The following is a 20,335-nucleotide window of genomic DNA, read 5'->3' as shown; positions in this document are numbered from 1 at the left end:
TTTTTTGGTGATTTTTCCTGGACTGCTGATATTCATCAGTATCTAACATGGAGGTCTGCTGTGCAATGAGAATAAATTATTCATGTTTGGAAACAAACCCTGTACATTGAATATGAAACTACATTGATGTGACAACTGCACAGACCGTACTGAGCACAGTGACCTCTACGTGACACCTTGCATCCATTTTTCCATAATGTGATGTGAGGGAGATGAAACCTTTCACATTTATCTACATATCAAGCATGAGGGGTTCATATTCCAATATTTAATGTGATTGTGCACCACTTGATTAGTTTGTCAGGTGTAAATGCATGTTAGTATTACGTGTCTTTGTCTTGTAACTTTCTAAGTATGTCTTGAGCTATAACTACAATCTTTGACTGGTTTTCTTACCTGATGTCTTATTATTGCTATTTTACTATGCACAGACAGCCTTGATTACATTTTCTAAGCTTCTTGATTTGATGTTCAAGGTAAGTTAAGCAAAAATTGTGCAACAGCTATTGTTAGGAGATGTGATGTTGAATATTGCACTGTGATACTTTTCTAACAGAAAACATGCTGTCATGATGTCTTCCTGGGACAGTTGAGTACTCCACAGCCATCATAAACACCTCTGATGTTCCTCCTCTTATGGTAAGTCAAAATGTCTGCTGTTAAAAGGGCCGTTTGTTATTTGAGAATATAAGTTCATTCCCTGTGAAACACTTTGTTAATCCCTCAGTAAGAACTTCAGGTAAATGTTTAAATACATTCGCCCATGCTGCTACTTAAATATGACTTGAAAATAACTCTTCACTCATTTCGGTGCCATGTCCATTCTTTTCCTTTATTTGTAAAACTTTGGCATTCCAGCCAATAATTTCAGTGGTTGGCCAGTTATAGACAGTATGTACACTCTGAGCAATGGATGTCCAACACAGTATAGTATGTACAATCTCAGTATGTCTGCAAACACAATATATACAGTCTCTCTGCTTGCTTTTAGATGTACAACACTGTATATATACAATTTAACCTCTTTAGGGGTGGTTCTGCATGACAATATGTACAACCTAATTTAGTAAACAATATTTACAGCTTTATCTCAAACTTAAAGTTGTACAACACAATATCTACAACCTTATCTGCATACTTATAATTGCATCAGTCCCAGCTCCTCCTCTTACAGTTGTGCAATGCATCACAACACATAGAGTCTGCGTATGAACAAACATAATATCACAGAATTACTGTATCTCTGCTACAGTGTTTATTGGTTACACATCACAAAAGTTTGGTTTTACCTCTGACCAGTAAGTATGTGCATTAATTTTGGAGCTTTGTAATCTACAATGGTAACAACACTGTAATTGTACAACACAAAGTGCGCTACTCGCATCTGCAAAACACCCTGTTCAGTCTTACCTCGTATTTGTGACTGTACAGCTTCTTAATAGATCCAGTCAGGGCAGCAGCAATAGACAGTATGTACAATCCTCTGACTGAGTGCTTTCCAGGCATTTTGGCTCTCAGAAACTAATTAGGCTGCAGAGTTCTGCTCTGAGTGGGACATTTCCGGGTTTCCCTGCCTCTATGACTGCTGTTAAGTCAAATAACGTTTTGAATTATGCTCTGAAAAACATGACAAACTACGCTCAACATAAACACTTTCATAGCTCAGTTTTCCATTTGATCTGGCGAGTGCAGCAGTGACACATTTAACAGTAAGTTTCATAAGAGTCAATGGCTGCATTTACAAAAGACAACAATACATACAGTAAAATTATGGAGCATATCAGGAACAGTAAGACTTCAGTGGTATTGTCAACTTAAGTGATATTTCCCTTTGGTAGAATATTTACATTTTAACATGCATAATCCATAGAATTCATAAGACTAATTGCAGATAAAATGTAATAATCCGAATGACAGCTCTCCATTCAAACACGTTATTGTAATACGTCTAATATTAGATACATGTCAGAGTAATGGCTGTCCATGAACTCTTGATGACATACATTTATGTGCTGAATATGAAAATTAAAGTAAACAGACTATTTGGCATGTTTTTGTGTGGCACTGAATACTGCTTTCTAATTTTGGTCACCAGATTAATTTGTCCCACTTTCGAGGGAGCTACTATAGCTAAAGATCAAGGCAAAAAAAAAATATATATATATTGCACTACTGCTCTAACTGAGCTTTGTATAGCGAGATTTGTATAGCCAAGACAAATTAATGCCCATTCAGATCGGTTCAGTTCCTTACCGCCATGACTGAACTAAGAAATTTTGCTTGAGAACAAAATTTAGCTAAATGTTTTCTCAACCAATTTGCTATTGGACAGCATTCAAACTAACTTTGTGGTACCCAAAATTTAAACACTTACACTTTGAATTGAGTGAACTGAAGCTTTCATGTTGGTTAGCTTTGGAATCAGATTTTATTTCTGTGATCTGCTACATTCAGTTTGTGGGCCTATAAGCACATTATAACGACGTGTGTGAGTGTGTGCTTTTCTAAAAGACTACTTCTTCTTAAATGATGTGCATCTGTGTTCAACTTTTGAGTTTCTCTATATTTGTTGAGGCTACTCTTTTTCTTTAGGGTCTGTATTAACTTTCGGACTCCCCAGTTTCTTCATTCCTCGCCGCTGAGCCAGGCTGGAGGACTGTACAGGCTCCAGGACCGGAGCAGGAGCACAGCGCCTCAGAGCAGAATAGGTAGCAGACAGTGCCCCCTGGTGGAGTAAACAGAGACTGCATTATATCGTCATAACATTAGCCTAATATGTCCAAATGGTAGACAGCGCCTCCCTCGGGACAGACCGAGAAACATACTTTACTAATGCATCAATACATCAAACATCAATACATCATACATCAATTCTGCCTTGAACACAAATAGCAGCTCATTGAGGGAACAGAAATGCAGACACATTTAAAACTCACACATATTGCACACATACTAAGGCCAGTGAGCAGTGAACAGCAACTGACACAAAATCTAGATTTTGCTAGCTGAAATGCCAGTTGTTTTTAACACCACATAAACAACACATAAACATATTTTTTTTGCTCTTACAATAATATGGATCTATACTGAATGTCTATACTGAATGTCAGAGAATAACAAGTATTTGGTATGATACACTCATGATGTTTGCTGTATTCACACATGCACACAGGTCTTACCTTGACAGTGAGTGCATCCTGTCTGGTGAGGGGTCTGTCAGATAGCTGGTCTCTGTCTACAATCCAGGGGTGACGGAGAACCTGTCGGAAATCACAGCAAAAATGATTTTTTAACGTATTTTTCAAAAACTGCTCCAAACAGTGATATACCAACAATACAGCAAGCTACCGTACCATCCTGACTATTTTAGCAGAAGGGAGAGAATATGGGAACATGTGGGAGAAACGGGTTTTCAGAGTAAATGGACAGAACAAGAGTAAAAACTATAGAGCACACAAGTCATATTAAGGCAGTTTTACACTGACTTTTCTGTATTAAAGAATACAGTCTTCTCTGTTTGGAAAGTGTCCTGGGATAACTTTTGTTGTGATTTGGCACTATATAAATAAACTAAATTGACCTGTGGGGCAGTCAGGCGCTGGTGAGGGTCCACATGGAGCATCTTGATCACAATGTCCTGTCAAACATATGTAGACATACGTAAGGGATATCAGTATATTTAGACAACTATTTTATGTGTGTCTCATGCCACCCAAAAAGATGGAATTTTACCTTGGCAGCATCTGATACCAGGTCCCAGTTCCCTCCTGTGATAATGAATTTCCCACTGCCGATTTGAGCCAGAATTTCCTCTGCTGTGTCCTCAGAGCTGTTGGCAAATGGACTGAAACTGGCAAATAAAAATAAAAATTTACACAGAGCATTTCAGAGTGTGGGCAAAAGCAGAAAATGAGTCAGAAAAATCGACAACTGGAGTTGAAAAAAAACCACACTTAACAAATTAAAGCCCCCTGACATTATAGGATCTCAAAATGCTAAAACCCTCTGCAGAACCCTCTGTTGTTTCACCGAAAAACAGTTCATTTAGAACACATCCTGTTTACAGCAGTATGGGCATCATTTGCAGAAAATGGCTACATTACATGCGGTTTCCACATTTACACTGCAAAGCTGAACTGTGCAGAAACAGACGTAAACTAACCCAGCTATCATGGTGTATAGCAGGATCCCCAGACTCCAGATGTCACACGCTGCATCATAACCCTGCTTCTTCAGAACCTGCACACACACACACACACACACAATGAATTTTTGCGATTGATTTTTTTTTTGTTTTTTTTTTGGATCTACTTCATAATTTGTGTGGATGCTGGTGAGCTATTGCAGAGTTCTCTCTTCTGTTATGATTACTGATAATTATGTTGTACCTCTGGAGCCATGAATGTCGCTGTGTAACAGGGGGTCATCAGCAAGCCATTCTCAGCCCTAAGCTGTTTGGCAAAACCAAAATCACATATCCTGATGCATTCTGGAAGTCCACTGTCATCAGAATAGCGAATGTTACTGGGCTTCAGGTCTCGATGCACAACCTGAAAAAGGACACACACAAATGCACATGTGATTAGCAAATAAACATATGATCAGTTTCGCAGAATAGCATAACCTTCAGTGCAACCATGGAGCTTTTTTGCTGCCATCTCAGTGGCTTCATCTCTCTGGCTCATTCATGTAAAAGTTACACAGAAAAAAGCTGCTGCTGAATCTTCAAAACCAAAGACAGACATACTATGTTTTACAAGTAGGTGTAAACATTCATGATGTCCACAAGTCATGTGTGGAAAGTGTTCAGTCTCTCCATCTCACCCCCTGTGAGTGTAAATATTCCACAGTCTTGGTCAGTGTGCAGATGATGTCTGAGGCGTCTCTCTCTGTGAAGTTTGGCACTGTCAAAGCTCTGTCCAGCAGCTCGTCTCCTCTCAGTAAATCCTGGACCAGGAACACACACTGGCCGTCGTCAAACACCTAATGGTAAAAGCATGCACGCACATACACACACATACACAAGCACACACAACACTGTAAAGATGTTGAAGAGGTTTGGCAAATCATTTTAGAATGATTTTTGCGTGTTGCACTTACATCCTTCAGTGTAATAATATTTGGATGCTGTCCATATCTTAGCAGTATCTCAATCTCTTCTGATGGATCTTTTCTCGCTCTCTCAATAATCTAAGACAAAAACAGAAAGACACATGATATGAGAGGGAACACAGTACATGCTGCCTGGGTGCAGCGCTCTCACGATGCATCGTTAACCCACCTTATGCACATGTAATTAACACATTTTGTTTGTTTGCCTTGGAAGCTAAGACAGTAGCTGTAAATGTTTTTCATCTATGTTCAAAATGCTTTGTTTAAATTATAATATTTCTATCAGAATATTGTTGTATACCTTAATATGTTCTGCTATGTTCTAATTACTGTTCACTACCTTCACTGAATACTCCACAGCTGTAACCCTGTGCAGACATCTTCTGCAGACAGAAGTCGCTGTCTGTCCAACTTCCTCCTTAAGCTCATAAACATCACTGAAGGCCACGTCACCCCGGAGATGCTGCAGAGAACAAAAATAATCAGACAGACACACACTCTTCTGCTAAAGTTCCTATATCCATCATAGTCAAATGTGTGTGAGTCTTATATTAGATGAGAGAATAATTGCTTTGTCCAGCAGTCTGTTGCTGCAGCAGTGTAGCTGACCATGATTTATGGAAATAATGTTCAGAAAGGTCAGCATCATTAAATAGCCTATCTCTTAGTTATTCAGCCTGTATATCTGTCAGTTAACTCATACAAATGATCAATTTGGTGATTTATTTATATAGTTTTAGTTCCTTATCCAGTACGTGTGCGAGTTCTTCATGTAATTAGATGTGGAACTGGGACTTGAGTTGTTTTCTTACAGACATGCAGTGAATACCTGTGCTATGGGGTTCATGTTGTTCACTTCCTGACGAGAAGGTGCTACTGTAGCAATGCTGGGCTCCTGAATTTGATTCGTTGCAACAAAGCTGAAACCACGAAACAACTGGTGTGTGTTAGCACTGGGTGGGATGCCGGGAGAATCTGGATTGGCAAAGACACAAAGATACAAACATCTGCTCCCAATACTTTACAGTGGTTCACAATGAAAATTAAAATAATAGCTTGCTTGTATTTCTCATCGAGTCCAAATGCATCATTAAACTCATTTAATCTAAGCACATGTGTGTTTTTGTGTGTGTTAGTTACCAGTGGGTGTTCTGGAGGTGAATTCAGGATCAAAATGGAAAGTGTCTTCAGGTCTTCCAACTGTGGGTTTGAACGGAGGCCTCACCTCCTTCTTGTACAACTTCTGCAGAAAACAGCAACAATAATCAATATTCTGAGCAACAGCCAGTTGAACCACAAAATGACATGTGATGGTTGGAAATTTACAATACAGAATAATGTAAAAGTCATGCTTATAATTAACAAGTGATTTGTGTGTCAACAAATCTTAATTCCCACTGAACTGGGTGTTTTTAAAAGTCACTGGATCCATTATGAACAGCAAAATATGGGATGGTCTCCACAACTGTTAGACAAAGTGTTCACATCTCACACCAAACTAATCCTATAGTGGTGCAAGTTTTAATGTAAACATGTACTGAGTCAACAATGACACTGCCTGATCCTGAATCATATTAGAAGAGAGGAAAATAAGGAGCGAGAAAATAAAAATAAGACAGTAAAATATTTGGCCTCAACTCGTGGATAATAAAGAATCCTCATGTTATCAGCAGGGATGAAAAAGGACACGCATCTGACAGGAGTCAAAACATGCTCATTTATTTACTGAATTGTATTATTGAGTATGGCCTGCAGGTGTCACCATTGCCCACTGTGTCAGGATACCATGTTAATTAACTATAAAATAGAGTGTCACCAGTAACACACACCTCTCCTTGCTATCTGACTTGCTCTTGATATTATTTGTAACGCACAGAGGGTGAGAACATTCGGATGCAGACGTTATCAGTTCTGTTGTGAGAGAAGCTCCTCAGAGATGAAGACATTCATGAAAGATCAGAGGAGCACAGGGAAAAGGCAAACAAGACACTGGCACACAACAGAGGCAGCTCCTTCGGCCTGATACAGCACAGTGATTTAATTAGCATAGTGTGGAGGAGCGGTAAACCTCTTATTGATAGCTTGTTGCATCAAACCGGCAACACCATCTGTAAATGGGGAAATGTGGTGTTTGGCAGGGGCGAGTAGGTAGCTCATGTAGTGAGGAGTGACAGTGAGAGCCAGTGGTGAGGGCAGAGATTAGTGGGCGTGCGAAATGCAGAATCAAATCCAAATCGCGGATTTTGTCAGGAATGACAGCATCACTACTCACAACAGCGGATAAACAAGTGTCACAAGCCTTCCGAACATCTCTGATAAAAAGGAATGGATGAAACAGTGTGACCGCTGAGCAAATCTGTTGCTCACTCAGTAAAACAATAAATCAGTGGTTACTTTACTGAGATTTCTGGCTATCAAAACCATCTTCAACTCTAGCAAAGTCACAGACAACTGTCTTGCTGGTGCATACAACCAGAAACGAAGTGGTCTTCCTCACTCCCTTTAAGGCTAATGCATGTAACATTGGACCAGTTGACTTTTTTGAAATGTCCTTCTCACGGTTACATAAGTGCTTTTTCAGCAATGTAAGCTTGTTGAGCTGCTTTTACCTGCTCTTGTTGGGATATACACTAGAGCAGGGGTCGGCAACCCAAAATGTTCAAAGAGCCATATTGAACAAAAAAAACAAACAAAAAACAAATCTGTCTGGAGCCGCAAAAAAATTAAAAGCCTTATATGAAGGGAACACAGGCTGTAAGTGTATATTAGCTATATTAGCTTACCAAAATGACTAATTTGATGAATGAATCCTTCATGTACTCACCATCTGAACGGTTTTCCACGCGTTATTATCTCCCGGGTTGCAACAAAACTAGCAGCAGAAGTGGAGTTTGGAGATGCAATCCACTTCTTAAATCTATCTTTGCGCTCCTCTAATTTCTCCAGAAGTAAAGCAATCGCACTTTTTCTCTCTCACTCCCAACTGGGTGGTCTGCTGCAAATTTAGCATGCCTTCCCTGGAAATGTCTTTCCAAATTACTCTTTTTGTTATTTGACAACTTCTCATTACAAAGCAAACATGCAGGCAATTCTTCCGCACCGGCAAGGAAAGCAAATGATTCGGTTCATTCTTCCTTGAATCCTCTGTTCTCATCAGCTATCTTTCGCTTTTTCCCTTTGGGATCCATGGCCCATGACACACCCGCCGGTTTGTTTACAACAGCCACCTGCGTGGCACCACCGCGCCGCGCTGAAACGTGTGTCGCAAACAAACTGAATTTCAGGCTACTGGAACAGAAGCTTTGGGCAAGAGTGCTTACATTCGAATGAAGGACTGGATGTCAAGGTTAGATTATGACAGTACAGGTAATGTCTGTGGCCAGAACATGTGCACATGGGTAAATATTCCATGAGAATTACAGTAAGGTCGGGCAGCACACACAAGAAGGACAGATTCTGCCTCTAAGCAAAATCTCACACTAAAAATGTTAAATGATTCATGTGGGCAAATCCTAAGGAAGTGGATGAACAGCTGCAAGGTTTCGATGACAGACAACAACTACAGTCACCACAATGCAATTCAGATGTGTTGTTCTGACAGTGAATGTTTAACCAAGGCCTCTAATAGTATATTTCATGAAATTTCAAAGAAAAAAACTGCTGTATTTGACAAGAATTGGCTTAAAAAACCTCACTAACACCTTTACATAAAGCGTCGGTAACAAAGAAATTATTATAGCGTAGACATGGGCAACCAGATGTGGCTGTTGGTAGGACAGGACATTTACTTACAGATATTTTCACACAACTGTGGCTTCCATACATATAAACAATACACAGAACAAAAGTGTACAATACAAGTTAGCAGAACCTTTGTTAATAGTGTCTTTACCTGAAAAAACTACAATACTGGACAGTGTAAAATGAGGTCTATGTGACTACAGAAACTGTACTTACATTCCAGTCGATCGATGCAAAGAATCGATGTCTTTTTATCTCTTCCACTCCATCTGGTCCGGCACCTGATCAGTCACAAAGATTGATGAGACATTGTTTACTTCTATTATGCAAACAGACAGCATGGTGAAAACATCTAATAAGTAAGAACTAAACAAAACATGTAGACAGTCAGTGAGTTTTTATAGTCTTTTTATAAAGGTAAATTTCAGCTAGACTGCCCTGATTGACTGCTTGGATATCTGTGATATAAATGGTATCACTTAACATTGTTGTCATACTACAGGAGGCCCGTGGAAGCTGATTAGGTCTCAGGTCTGTACGCCTGAAAAGTCTTTTGTTAAGTGACTCAACTGTCATGCAAAGTGTGTAAAATGACAGATTTAATTAAAATTGCTGCTGTCATCTGCAGCCTTGTTGTCCCTTAGGTTTCACCCTGCAGGTAAAAACTGCTCACGATAATTAGTAATCCAAAAATGTAGTTGTTCTACAATTATTCTGAGAACATATCTGCATGCCACTTTCCAAGGCTTATGTATAAAGTACCTAGTCGATTAGCAGGGTTCCGCTTGAAGAGTGCTCTTAATAAACTCTGCACTTCAGGACTGAGGAACTGCGGCATCCCCAGCTTAGCCCTGTACACACAAGATGAGAAACACATTTATGCACACGTAGATGTTTGGCAATGCCGTGATACATCTTCATTTTCTCAGTGGACCGAAGGTTCATGACAGCAGCGTAAATCGTGGAATCATGAAAAATTAATGATTATTTAGATTACTAAGAGCATACAGTTGCATAGCAAAAGTGGAAGTAGATCATGAACTTTGAGGATATAAATATGGCCAAAATGTAATAACATACTGTACTTTCTATAAATACAATAAGAACAAGACACCAATGAAACATCAGTAACAAAAGAAAGCAACATTAACATTGTTAAATGATTTATCAACAGATAAATGGTGCCCTGATAACTAATAACACTTAAATCTGTATTCAGAGTGTTAGGAGTTGATCATGAATAAAAGGCTTCAAGAATAACAACAATAATCAATTGAAATTGTTCTTACTTTAGAATAAGTGCCATTGTTTCCTTCCGATCTTTTCCTTGGAATGGTAATGATCCTGTCAGCATCTCAAACTGGAAAACAGATGACAACAGCTGTCAAAACACATGGCGGCCAACCAATAGAATGTAACACAGACTGATGATTACTGATTATTTTCGGCCTTCATACTCTATGCAAGTGTCACCATTACCAATTTTACTTCCCCTGCATACAAACCAGACTTTCTTTGAAATATTAGATTTTAAAGAAAGACATCACTTTAACATATGTCAAAGCTGTTAAACCTTTACATTTTGTTATTTTTTTTATAAATTCTGTTTTTTATAAATGCTGCTAGTGGACACATTTTATTTAATGCACAGCATGTGGTTTCTGCCACTAGAGGGCTCTCAATGAAAACAAAAGAAAAGACTTCAGAAGTGTGGGGTCATGGAAGTTGCTGTCTTCATTGTTAAACAACCACCATTGCAGCTGAAATGCTGTCTGATGTTACTCAGGCAGAAATAGCTAATGTTTTAAAGTTTTATTCACAATATGTTTAGTCATTTTCATTGACGTCCTTCCTCACTCTATGACTCTCTCGGATGTTTTAGTCACAAGAGCCCAAGTAAAATGCACCATTATTGCAATGAAATAATGCTTTTCTCTGGGTCTGAATTTCATTGGAAACATCTGAGACAGTGTATACAGTGTATACATTTTAATGTGGAGTACATACTACATCATAAAGTACATATTATATCTTTAATGCTGGCATGAAATAGATAAAAATATGCAATACTTACGACACTTATACACACTAAAATGTACATAACAGGAGTTTATTAATCTGTGACCTTAACGATCTTAGTGACAAAATCACAACAACTTCAACCAGACCAGACCAATACCCCTACACACTGACAGTAAAGTCATATTCTTATAGTAATGATGACCAAAAAGAAAAATTCAGCACAGATAACAGGAAATCATATTGGATTCACATTATTCAAAAATCAGTTCTTTTGTTTCTACAAACTCTTTACACATTTTACACAATTTTATTTCAGTTTAAAGTATTGAAGAATAAGTCAGTGTGAAACCACTTCTCAAATAACCAAATGCAAAATAACACATGCATTTGATAAAGAATAGTTATTAGTTAATAATTAGTTATAGCTTGGTATATATATTTATAATAACTTGACTCAATTGTCTTTAGTTCTACAAAATCTGTTTTGTCCAGAGGGTGTACTTTGAAATGCTCTGCTATTTGTTTGTTTGTTTTAATATTTATAAAAAAACTAATACCAGTCAAGGGCAGATGGGGTTGACACTTTTCCCTGGTGCCCTGATGTGGATACAAGCTGTCGGTGAATGTTAACCTCATTTTTAGTATTAGTAAAATAAGCCACCAGCCTAACAAAACAAGCAGAATTCAACAGATGCACGATTACTGAAAGTGATGGGACTAAATCTGCCAGATACAGTAATTAAGCAGCTTTACTGCCAAACGAAAGCCAAATTAAGAAACCAGAAGTACGCTGGCACATTATCCAAGAGGAGCGTTTGGCTCATGAGATACAGTAAATTCATACCTGCTGTTTTTGACGGCATGATCAGACAAAACTTGCCAGTCAATAAAGAGACTATGTAGTCAGAGTAAAGATAACAAGTGCACATGAAAGTGAAAATATTCTGTGAAAGCAAAAGACTGTAAGCGTAAACAGTTCTTACCATAAGTACCCCAAATGACCACCAGTCAGCACTCTGTGTATGCCCTCTCCTGTTTACCACTTCTGGAGCCATATACTCAATTGTTCCACAGAAGGAATAAGCTCTTTTGTCATGGTCAATGGCCTCCTTACTCAGTCCAAAGTCTGAAACAGAGAGACAGAGAGTAGATATAATCAGCAGAGAGAGTGACATTAAGGAAAAGAAGAGCAGAGAGAAAGAAGAGTTTTGTGGTTGGATGCACTGACCAGTTATCTTAATGTGTCCTTCTTCATCCAGAAGAATACTGTTGGGAAAAACATATATTAAAATCTGCCTTATAAATTACTTTGTAAAATGATTGGACACAAAAAGGAAGGCTTTATGAGGTAATACTTTTCAGGTTTGAGGTCCCTGTAGATGATGCCCAGACTGTGAAGATGGTCCAAGGCCAGGGCCAACTCTGCAAGGTAAAACTTCACATCCTCTTCTGTAAACATTACCTAGAACAAATAAAAACATGTGGATGTTCTGAGAAATACATCACAACGCAGCAGGCATAGAAAAACAACTGGATACAAATATGAGCAGGTAAGAAAGATAAAACATCAAAAAAATGTTGAAAAGGCAGAAGGATTTTAGTTATTATTGTGTTATTGTTATCACTGTTGCTGATTCTAATCAGGCCATAATAAATCTTGAAAAGTAAAGACTGTGATTCTCTTTAGTGACGACGGGAAAAGAGCCAGGAAGCCTTTCAGGAGCAAACCTACCTCCTTTGACAGACGAGTGAAAAGGTCTCCTCCTCTGAGGAAGTCGAGGATCAGATAGAGCTTTCCTTCTGTCTGAAAGGCTACACACACACACACACACACACACCACTGTGTGTGTTAGTTCACAGTAAGTAATGAGCAAAGGTAAATGAAGTGGATTCTCGCAGTAGCCAACAGTAAATCTGCACAGATGCCTGGTGTCCATCAGACACTTACTATAAAAGGGTTTGCTCAGTTCACACCCAGCTCACAAAATATATATTTTTTGCAATGAAATTGAATAGCATTCAGCTTCTATATTTTCCATTCTTTCAAATGAACTTTCCTAAAAAAAAGGTAACTCACATAGACAAGTTGGACATTGAAAATTATCCAAATCTCCTTTTCACACAGTGATTTTCAGGGAGACAGATATTCAAATCAGACAGTCAGACTTACCATAGTGCAGTTTAACTATAAATGGATGGTTCACTTCTGCCAGAATGTCTCTTTCCATCTTAGATCGTACGCGATCACGAACTGAGAAGGAAACAGTGGAGGAAGTAGAACTGGTTTAATGAAGTAATATTCCGTTATTTCAATCTGCATGCAGACAAATCATAACAACTTCTTGTACTATTAGATACAAACCAGTAGGTTTTCTGTCAGATCAAACTGCTTTTACTTCATTGAAACTTGTACATTGAATTAGACCCATCCTATATAGGCTGCGGGCCTATAGTGCAGTGGGGACTACAATAACAGTATTATTGAAGCATCTGTCTCCTTGACAGGATGAGACTTTAACTATTTACATTCCAGGGGTGCAGGTTAAGAGGATTAAGGCTTGTACAAAGACACTAAATCAGCACATGACATCTCAACCTGCTTTTACAGTACATCCTCATTTACAACAATCCCAATTTGACTCAAATCAGTTTATCTGCATCAAAAGTACAAACTAACCTCTTTTATCCCAAATCCTCCTGAATGTAGGACACACTGAGATCTCTCACAATCATATATCTCCTATCACTCCTGTGCATGGCCAACATTGCTCTAATAAGTAAAATACAAATACTACTCAAGAACAAAGTTGTTATTTCAACTTAATGTGTGTGTCAGCCAAGATTCTGTAATTTATTTAATTTTTGGATGCCTGGGTGAAACCACAATATTTACAATTACAACTTGAACCTGGCATAAGATGTATAAACATCACAGGAAAGACATTCCCTCCAGACACCACGTTTTGTTTTGGAATATTTTATATATTTAAAATTGGCGAACATAATATACAAATTAGATACAAAAAAACATTTTATGCAAGTCTATAATTCACTTCACTTCACTTCTTAAGTGTCCACAAATGAGTGCGTGAGGCTGTGGTCAGTCTATAAAAAGATAAGTGAAACATACCACCTACTAAATGAAGCCATTAAGACAACAGGGTAGGTATGCCATTAAGTATTAGAAATTTAATTTGCTGCATCCCACCTGTGAACTCTTCATTTTTACCTTTCAGTGTGGCTTTCTTGAGGACCTTCATGGCATACAGCTGGCCTCTGTCCACTCCTCTGATCTTCCTCACCAGAAACACCTGGAATCATCATCAGGCATCACTGTCGTCATCAGGTTTTATGAAATTTTATGACTATTTAAAACACTTGCTGAACATTTCAAAAGACCCACTGTTGCAGCACTGGGCAAAAATGAAAACACAGGTAAAGAGTATATCAATATGCACATCATTCAGGAATTGCTAATCGGTGGTGAAATGTAACTAAGTACATTTACTAAAGTACTGTATTTCCATTTTATGCAAATTTATAATTGTGCTCCATCACATCTTAGAGGCGACTGTTGTATTTTTTTTTATTTACTCCACTAAATTAATCTGACAGCTTTAGTTAATAATTATTTTATCACAATGTTACATCCCCTTCCTGTGCAGTAAAAACCATGTGTCTCCAACTCTGATCATTCTGAACTGGATTATTTCTGATAAACTGAAGGAAGAAGTGTTCCTTTCTGTGTTAAAGAAATTTTCCTACCTCTTTAAGTAAATACTACTAATAATAATAATAAAAAAATAGATTAGCTGGAAAACACGTGGTCACAAAGCTGGAAACAAGACTGTTTATCTTAGCTCATGAATACTTTACATACATACATGATATTATATTAAACCTCACGTGCCTGCTTGTAGCTCTGCTGAGGTTTTATGTCTGCCACATGCAGACAGTAACGCCCACAATTCAGCAGGTCTTCGCTAATTTCAATTGACGCTCTGTGCTTTGAGTTATCATACTGCTAATATAGGAATGATTGAAAATGAACAGCTCCGTCAGTTTCAGCATAATACACACACACTAGGCCTTTTGGTTACTGTTGAAGGAAATCTAATGCTACACCATATAGTGATAGAATTTTAGCACTTTCAGTTTTGTGGCTACAGTTTCTGCTCTTTCCTGATCCATCTTACAGTTCCCAACCGTACACAAAGAAATGCCATTAAAGGAATGGTTTTATCAGTTTGGTGTGGAAGAAATCGATTACTGGTGTCAAGCCAATCAAGCATCTTAGGATGAGACCAGCTTTATCATCTAACATCAGACTCGGTCATCCAGTCTTGTATCACATTCTCTTGAAAGACTTCCCAGAGAGAAGGCTATTATAGCAGCATATTATTGTCTGTGTTTTTTTTTTATTAAGTGTACATGCTTCATATGGTGTATGTGTGAAGTCCAGATATTCTAGTCTAGTCAGACTATTGTAGTGCCATCTACTTGTAGTACAGCTGAAGAAACCTAACCTAAGTAATGACCTGCTGGATCAGCCAGGCAATTAGAGAAAGCCTGATAGCAGTCAGCGTTTGGCTTAGAGTCATGGGTTATCTTTTGGCCTGTAGTGTCAACGCTGATCTCCTGCCTTTCTCTAAGATCCCTGTCCCAACCCTCTGATCCAAAGGCTTTGAGAGAGCCTGCTTTTGCTCAGATTTGCTGTATGAGTTGTGGTTTGAGATTTTCAGGTCTCAGCGGTTAAAGTTAAAATGTGTATCCTATACCTTTCCATAGGAGCCCTGCCCAAGAACTTTAAGCAGCTGGAACTGAGAGGGGTCTGCTTTCTCACAGCCCTCTTTAACGTGGTGGCTGATGTCAATCTCCTTAAGTATGCTGTCATCCTGAGGAAAGAGAGACAGAAAAGAAATACATTATTATTATGTTATTTACATATTTATACAGAGACAGAAAAGCTAAGAAAAACTGAAGAGATAAAAGGAGTAACATCTGTCTCAGAGGTGTTGAATTACATTTCACAACATCTCAGTAATTAAATAATGCCCGTTTAACATTCATAAAGAAAAGCAAGTCCAAATAATGTAAAATAAATCACTCTCTAAATACACACAAAAAGACAGGTGGGTACTTATGATCCATTATGTTATTGCTGGGAAGGTATGCGCCGAGGTATTTGGCAGTGATGCATTGTGTAAGCTTTTTTTTCAGCCTATTTGGGTTGCTTGGTGAAGCAGATGATCATAACTACCAACCTGTGGCATGAAGGAGATTGGTCAGTGTGATTCTGTAATTCTGTTAAGCAGTCAGTGTCATTTAGAAGATAACAGCTTTACACCTCACTTAGTAGTCAAATATGAAATGTTTTTATGTAACCTCTAACCTGATCCTATTTTTTTTTTTTTTCAGAAAACTGTCGTGATCCTGCTGTCCCTGAGGCTTTTGTTTCTCAGGGAGGAAGAGCTGAGACGTTCACATTTGCAGCTTGACATGACTGAAAAATGGGAAACAACATTGGGAAAACATAACACTGCAGTGCAGTGAATACTGTTGTCATTCTTTTCACATAATATTCTATGTGAACAAGCTTTTATTAAATATACATTCTAGTCTGTTTTGTTTAGCAAAATTGTCCAAGTTGCTCATGTACAGTACAATATCTTTTTATGTGGCATGAGATTTGTCCCACTATTTGAAGTTACTGTAATTTGTAAGACTTCAAGGCCACATGAAGCTAAAAATAACCAAACTGTCACTTAGATCGGTTTCTGCTAAGATAGGAAGTTATTTGATGCTATCTCTGCAGTGAGAGTGTTATTGAGTCTGTGAATAACTCCACACATTGAATTTCCTGTTACAGTTTACAATGCTCCAATGCATGCAGCTAAGCAAGCTATTAGGTATCAAATTAAGCCTTTGAAATTTATTTTTATTATGAGCAAAATTTAGGACAGATAATTAGATAATTAGACAGATAATAATAAGTTATTCCAGGGTGTTTGTACCAAGAATTTTGTAGATATTATGAGTTAGATGCACATGCTTGAAGAGAAAATGAAACTTGATTCTAGAAATGTCATTAGGAGATTCATATTGGAGACAAGTAAAATGATCTCATCCTCTCTCCTTTTGCTATTCAACAATGGCGATACTTGCTAAAATAGAGATGGTTTTACAGTCTAGGTTCCTAAAGGGAATGTAGGATCAGACAAAGCCACAAGTTCATCCTCACTGAATCTAACCTGACAGCACACCAAGAGCTGACATGGCAGCATAGCAACACTCCACATGAAACAGTCAGAGATGCCAAAAGATTTTCCACTACAGACTCGATTTTCACATCAGACTTTGTGCAAGTGTGCAAAATAATTTGAGACTCAAATTCAAATATGTGGACATTTATCAAATTATGATGATTGCATTATGTAAACTCACTAAACACACTAAAAGGTCATGCTTAAAATTTATAAGAGTGGCACGTGAATATGGTATTATTATGAGATGGCTGCATGCAAAGCTCTGAGCACATGCATTTGGGTTTGCACTGTGAGTTGAGTTTAAATGTCATTTTTCCAACACCTGCTGTGATTTCACTGACCAGATCGTGACTTGAGGTGTAACATGTTACAAAGTTTCAGCTCATAAAGAGTAGTGCAGTAGCTGTTTTATTCTTTCAACAATGCAGCAGGAGAGATGTCCAAGCAGAAGGAAACAGGTTCAAGCAGGCCTTGGTGCTAGCTTCTGAAATGCTGGTCTGTAGCTCGATTGTGACCTTCCCATGACAGGGATGGAAGTGAAAAGAGGACTTCCCCACACGGAGCATCAAAGCATGACGTTACAGATATGGACGGTCAGCCGAACAGGTAAACAAACACAGACAGACAGCCATTTACCAGCCAGAAAGATTAACAATCAGACAAGTGGATAAACTGTCGAGTTGATTAATCACCAGTCACAACAACAAAGGCCAAGGAGGGAAGGGGGACTTTTTCTATTTATATTTCAGACATACAGGTAGATGAGCTGCAAACAGCATACTGCCTCTCTCTCCTCCCTGCTGCTTTGTTTGGGCTATAAATAGACCTCCACTGCTGCGCTGTCCACTGAATCAATCTGTCTGTATCCATTTATCTATCAACCTGCCTGCATGGTTGCTTATTTGCCTGTTAGCGTTTCTGTCTGTCGGAATGTATTTCCACGTAGCCTGTCTCTCGCTCTCCATCTTAGTCAAAACGCAGGATTTCTCCGCTCTCGTCTCTATTTTCTGGATTCTTGACAGACAGGCAGAGCAACAGCTGTAACGATACTGCAGTGACTCCTGAACCACTCCACAACAAACCAAAAAAACACACTTTCTTTCCACACCCACTTCAAAGTGCACACACACACACATCCTCATGGGCTGGGTATGAGAGACAGCTGCTGTTTTCGTTTGGATTTTTTTTGTTGTTGTTGTTTCCTTCCTTGTGGCCTTAATATTCATACAAAAACACTCATGGTGCAGCTGTGATCCAATCTTCTTCTCCAGCACACACAGATTCACACACACGTACAAATCTTTAGTTGATGTAAGTTTGCACTGCCCCTCGGGGTGGGGGGTGGGGGGCCTGGGGGGTCTAAACAGCATGACTAACCTCCAGTTGACAGAAGCCAGGGCTGTTCTTGTTCCTTGCTGCCTTGTTCTTCAGGTAGATAGAAAACCATCTCCGCACTGTGAATTTTCGCGTGCTGGTATCCATGGCAATGAGCAGACTTGTGCATCTATCCCATAATGATGAACATATCCTTGCAGGAGGTCCTAAGGTACAGATGCAGAGCTTTTCCTTTTCTTGTGTGTGTGTGTGAGTGTTATCTATTTGCCTCGTGGTTTGTCCATTGGCTCATCCTCAATGCAGTCGTCGCTTTTTAGTTTACCCATCATTCAAATTCACTGCTCGTCTCTGTGGTGGGTTTCAGCCTGTCGTTTCCCGCCGGTGTCTCCCTGCAGTAGACGGCAGTCAGCACGCAGCCAGAGCTGCAACAGAGCCGTTAATCTACGCAGACGGACTAGGCAGGTGCTGCTGGGTTTGGGATTGTCTTGTTTTGCAGCAGGCTCGCTGCGTGAGGCTGCAGCGAGAGGTGACGAATAAATCTGTTCCGCTGAATCAGGAGAGGTGTGTGTCAGCTCCCTTTTCACATCTCTGCCTGAGCATGTGTGTGTTCATCCCTTGCTGCCCCCCCCCCCCGCAGAACAAGGGATTGTCACCAGTCACATTGTGTGCCGGCAAGCTCCCAACCCCTCCCTCCGTTATTCTCCCCTGTTTCTGCCCCTCACCTCCCTTTTTGTTTCTCCCACCAGCATACAGCAACAGCTGGCGAGGTCACATGGTGTAACCCAGCTACCTCTCTCTGTCTGGCTCGTCCTCTGTCCCTTCTCCTTTGCTCCTGCATGACATCTCAGTAACACACAAGGAGAGAGACATAATAATAATATTAATAAAGATAATAATAATAATAACAATCATGAGACAAATGTCAGAATGTAAGCAGTGAAGCAGACAGTGAAAGCCTGTGGAAAACACTGTGGCTCAGATTCTGTGACTTTGCAACAGAATTCAATTCAATGTGACAACAGTACAACAGTCAGGACAGGACAACAGTCAATGTTTCAATCAATAATGATGGCAGAAGCAAGGACAGCAATCACAGAGAGTACAGTGTGATCTGGTTGATCACTGGGCAAGTGTGTGAGAGAGAGAGAGTGAGTGTGTGTGTGTGTGTAGGTACTTGGATCTGTAACATCAGCAGCTTTGCAGAACTGCAGTGTTACATAAGCGGAGGGGGAGAGAGAGAGAGAGAGAGAGAGAGAGAGAGAGGGAGAGAGAGAGAGAGAGAGAGAGAGAGATGGAAATAGAGACTAGGGGAAATGGGAGAGACACTTTATTAGATGGAATTGGGTTAAATCAGGACTACTGCTCTACCTGAGTCATATGTCCGCAGCTGACCTGGGCTTTAATTTTATCTAAAATAAGACTTTATATTTTTAGCCAGGAGTAATTCACCTCAGATGTTCAAACTGTGATCCCCAAACTTGGAACATCATGAAAAACAGAGCTCATAGTACCGTTTCCATGTGTTTGACGGGATCTGGTTCATATTTAGAATATAGCTGGCATGTAGTGTCCTGACAGTTCAGCACAACTGAATATGTAATCACATGTAGTTATTCAATGTGCAGTGCTGTGCTGTGGGAGGAGATTCCGGATTATGGACTGGTGTCTTTGTCCCAGTGGGATTATAGCTCTGTAAGGAGATCACAACATTAATATTCATACACATGGAGCAGATCTGGACAGATTGAAGGACAGAAAGGCTCAAATATAGTACTATATTTTACTACATACACGCACAGGCAGGAATACACAGAAGATATCCCTTAAAACTGCCCTGAAAGCATCATTCTAAAGCAGAT

At 39.2% G+C, this 20,335-nt stretch overlaps 1 protein-coding gene and 1 long non-coding RNA gene across 6 annotated transcripts in view; one reads left to right on the top strand and one right to left on the bottom strand.

The window, feature by feature from the left end:
- LOC124056867 overlaps positions 1 to 3,524 on the top strand; it is an 18,593-nt gene extending 15,069 nt beyond the window's left edge. For all 3 annotated transcript variants that reach the window (XR_006843021.1, XR_006843024.1, XR_006843023.1), the window contains 2 exons: positions 557 to 639; positions 2,593 to 3,524. This is a non-coding gene — a long non-coding RNA (uncharacterized LOC124056867). The remainder of the gene's footprint in view (positions 1 to 556; positions 640 to 2,592) is intronic.
- On the bottom strand, positions 812 to 20,335 carry rps6ka2 (ribosomal protein S6 kinase, polypeptide 2). 3 transcript variants are annotated; one of them, XM_046384705.1, is made up of 22 exons: positions 19,199 to 20,335; positions 15,654 to 15,770; positions 14,105 to 14,186; positions 13,046 to 13,126; positions 12,608 to 12,687; positions 12,231 to 12,337; positions 12,104 to 12,141; positions 11,859 to 12,001; positions 10,143 to 10,213; positions 9,616 to 9,704; positions 9,070 to 9,134; positions 6,253 to 6,355; positions 5,942 to 6,087; positions 5,453 to 5,575; positions 5,101 to 5,190; positions 4,825 to 4,983; positions 4,389 to 4,550; positions 4,163 to 4,239; positions 3,733 to 3,850; positions 3,581 to 3,637; positions 3,180 to 3,260; positions 812 to 2,725 (listed from the first exon to the last, which is right to left on the bottom strand). In XM_046384705.1, exons 1-22 carry the CDS (start codon positions 19,223 to 19,225, stop codon positions 2,576 to 2,578), a joined length of 2,166 nt encoding a protein of 721 aa, XP_046240661.1. In that variant the 5' UTR covers positions 19,226 to 20,335; the 3' UTR covers positions 812 to 2,575. The 3 variants fall into 3 exon arrangements, with proteins under 3 accessions (XP_046240661.1, XP_046240653.1, XP_046240670.1); XM_046384697.1 differs by lacking the exon at positions 19,199 to 20,335 and adding an exon at positions 18,519 to 19,169; XM_046384714.1 differs by lacking the exons at positions 15,654 to 15,770; positions 19,199 to 20,335 and adding an exon at positions 13,553 to 13,645 and having other exon boundaries at positions 14,105 to 14,171.

This window comes from Scatophagus argus, chromosome 1 (genome assembly GCF_020382885.2).
Source record: "Scatophagus argus isolate fScaArg1 chromosome 1, fScaArg1.pri, whole genome shotgun sequence".
NCBI classification, from domain to species: domain Eukaryota; kingdom Metazoa; phylum Chordata; class Actinopteri; family Scatophagidae; genus Scatophagus; species Scatophagus argus.
This window is presented reverse-complemented; position numbering and strand designations above follow the sequence as displayed.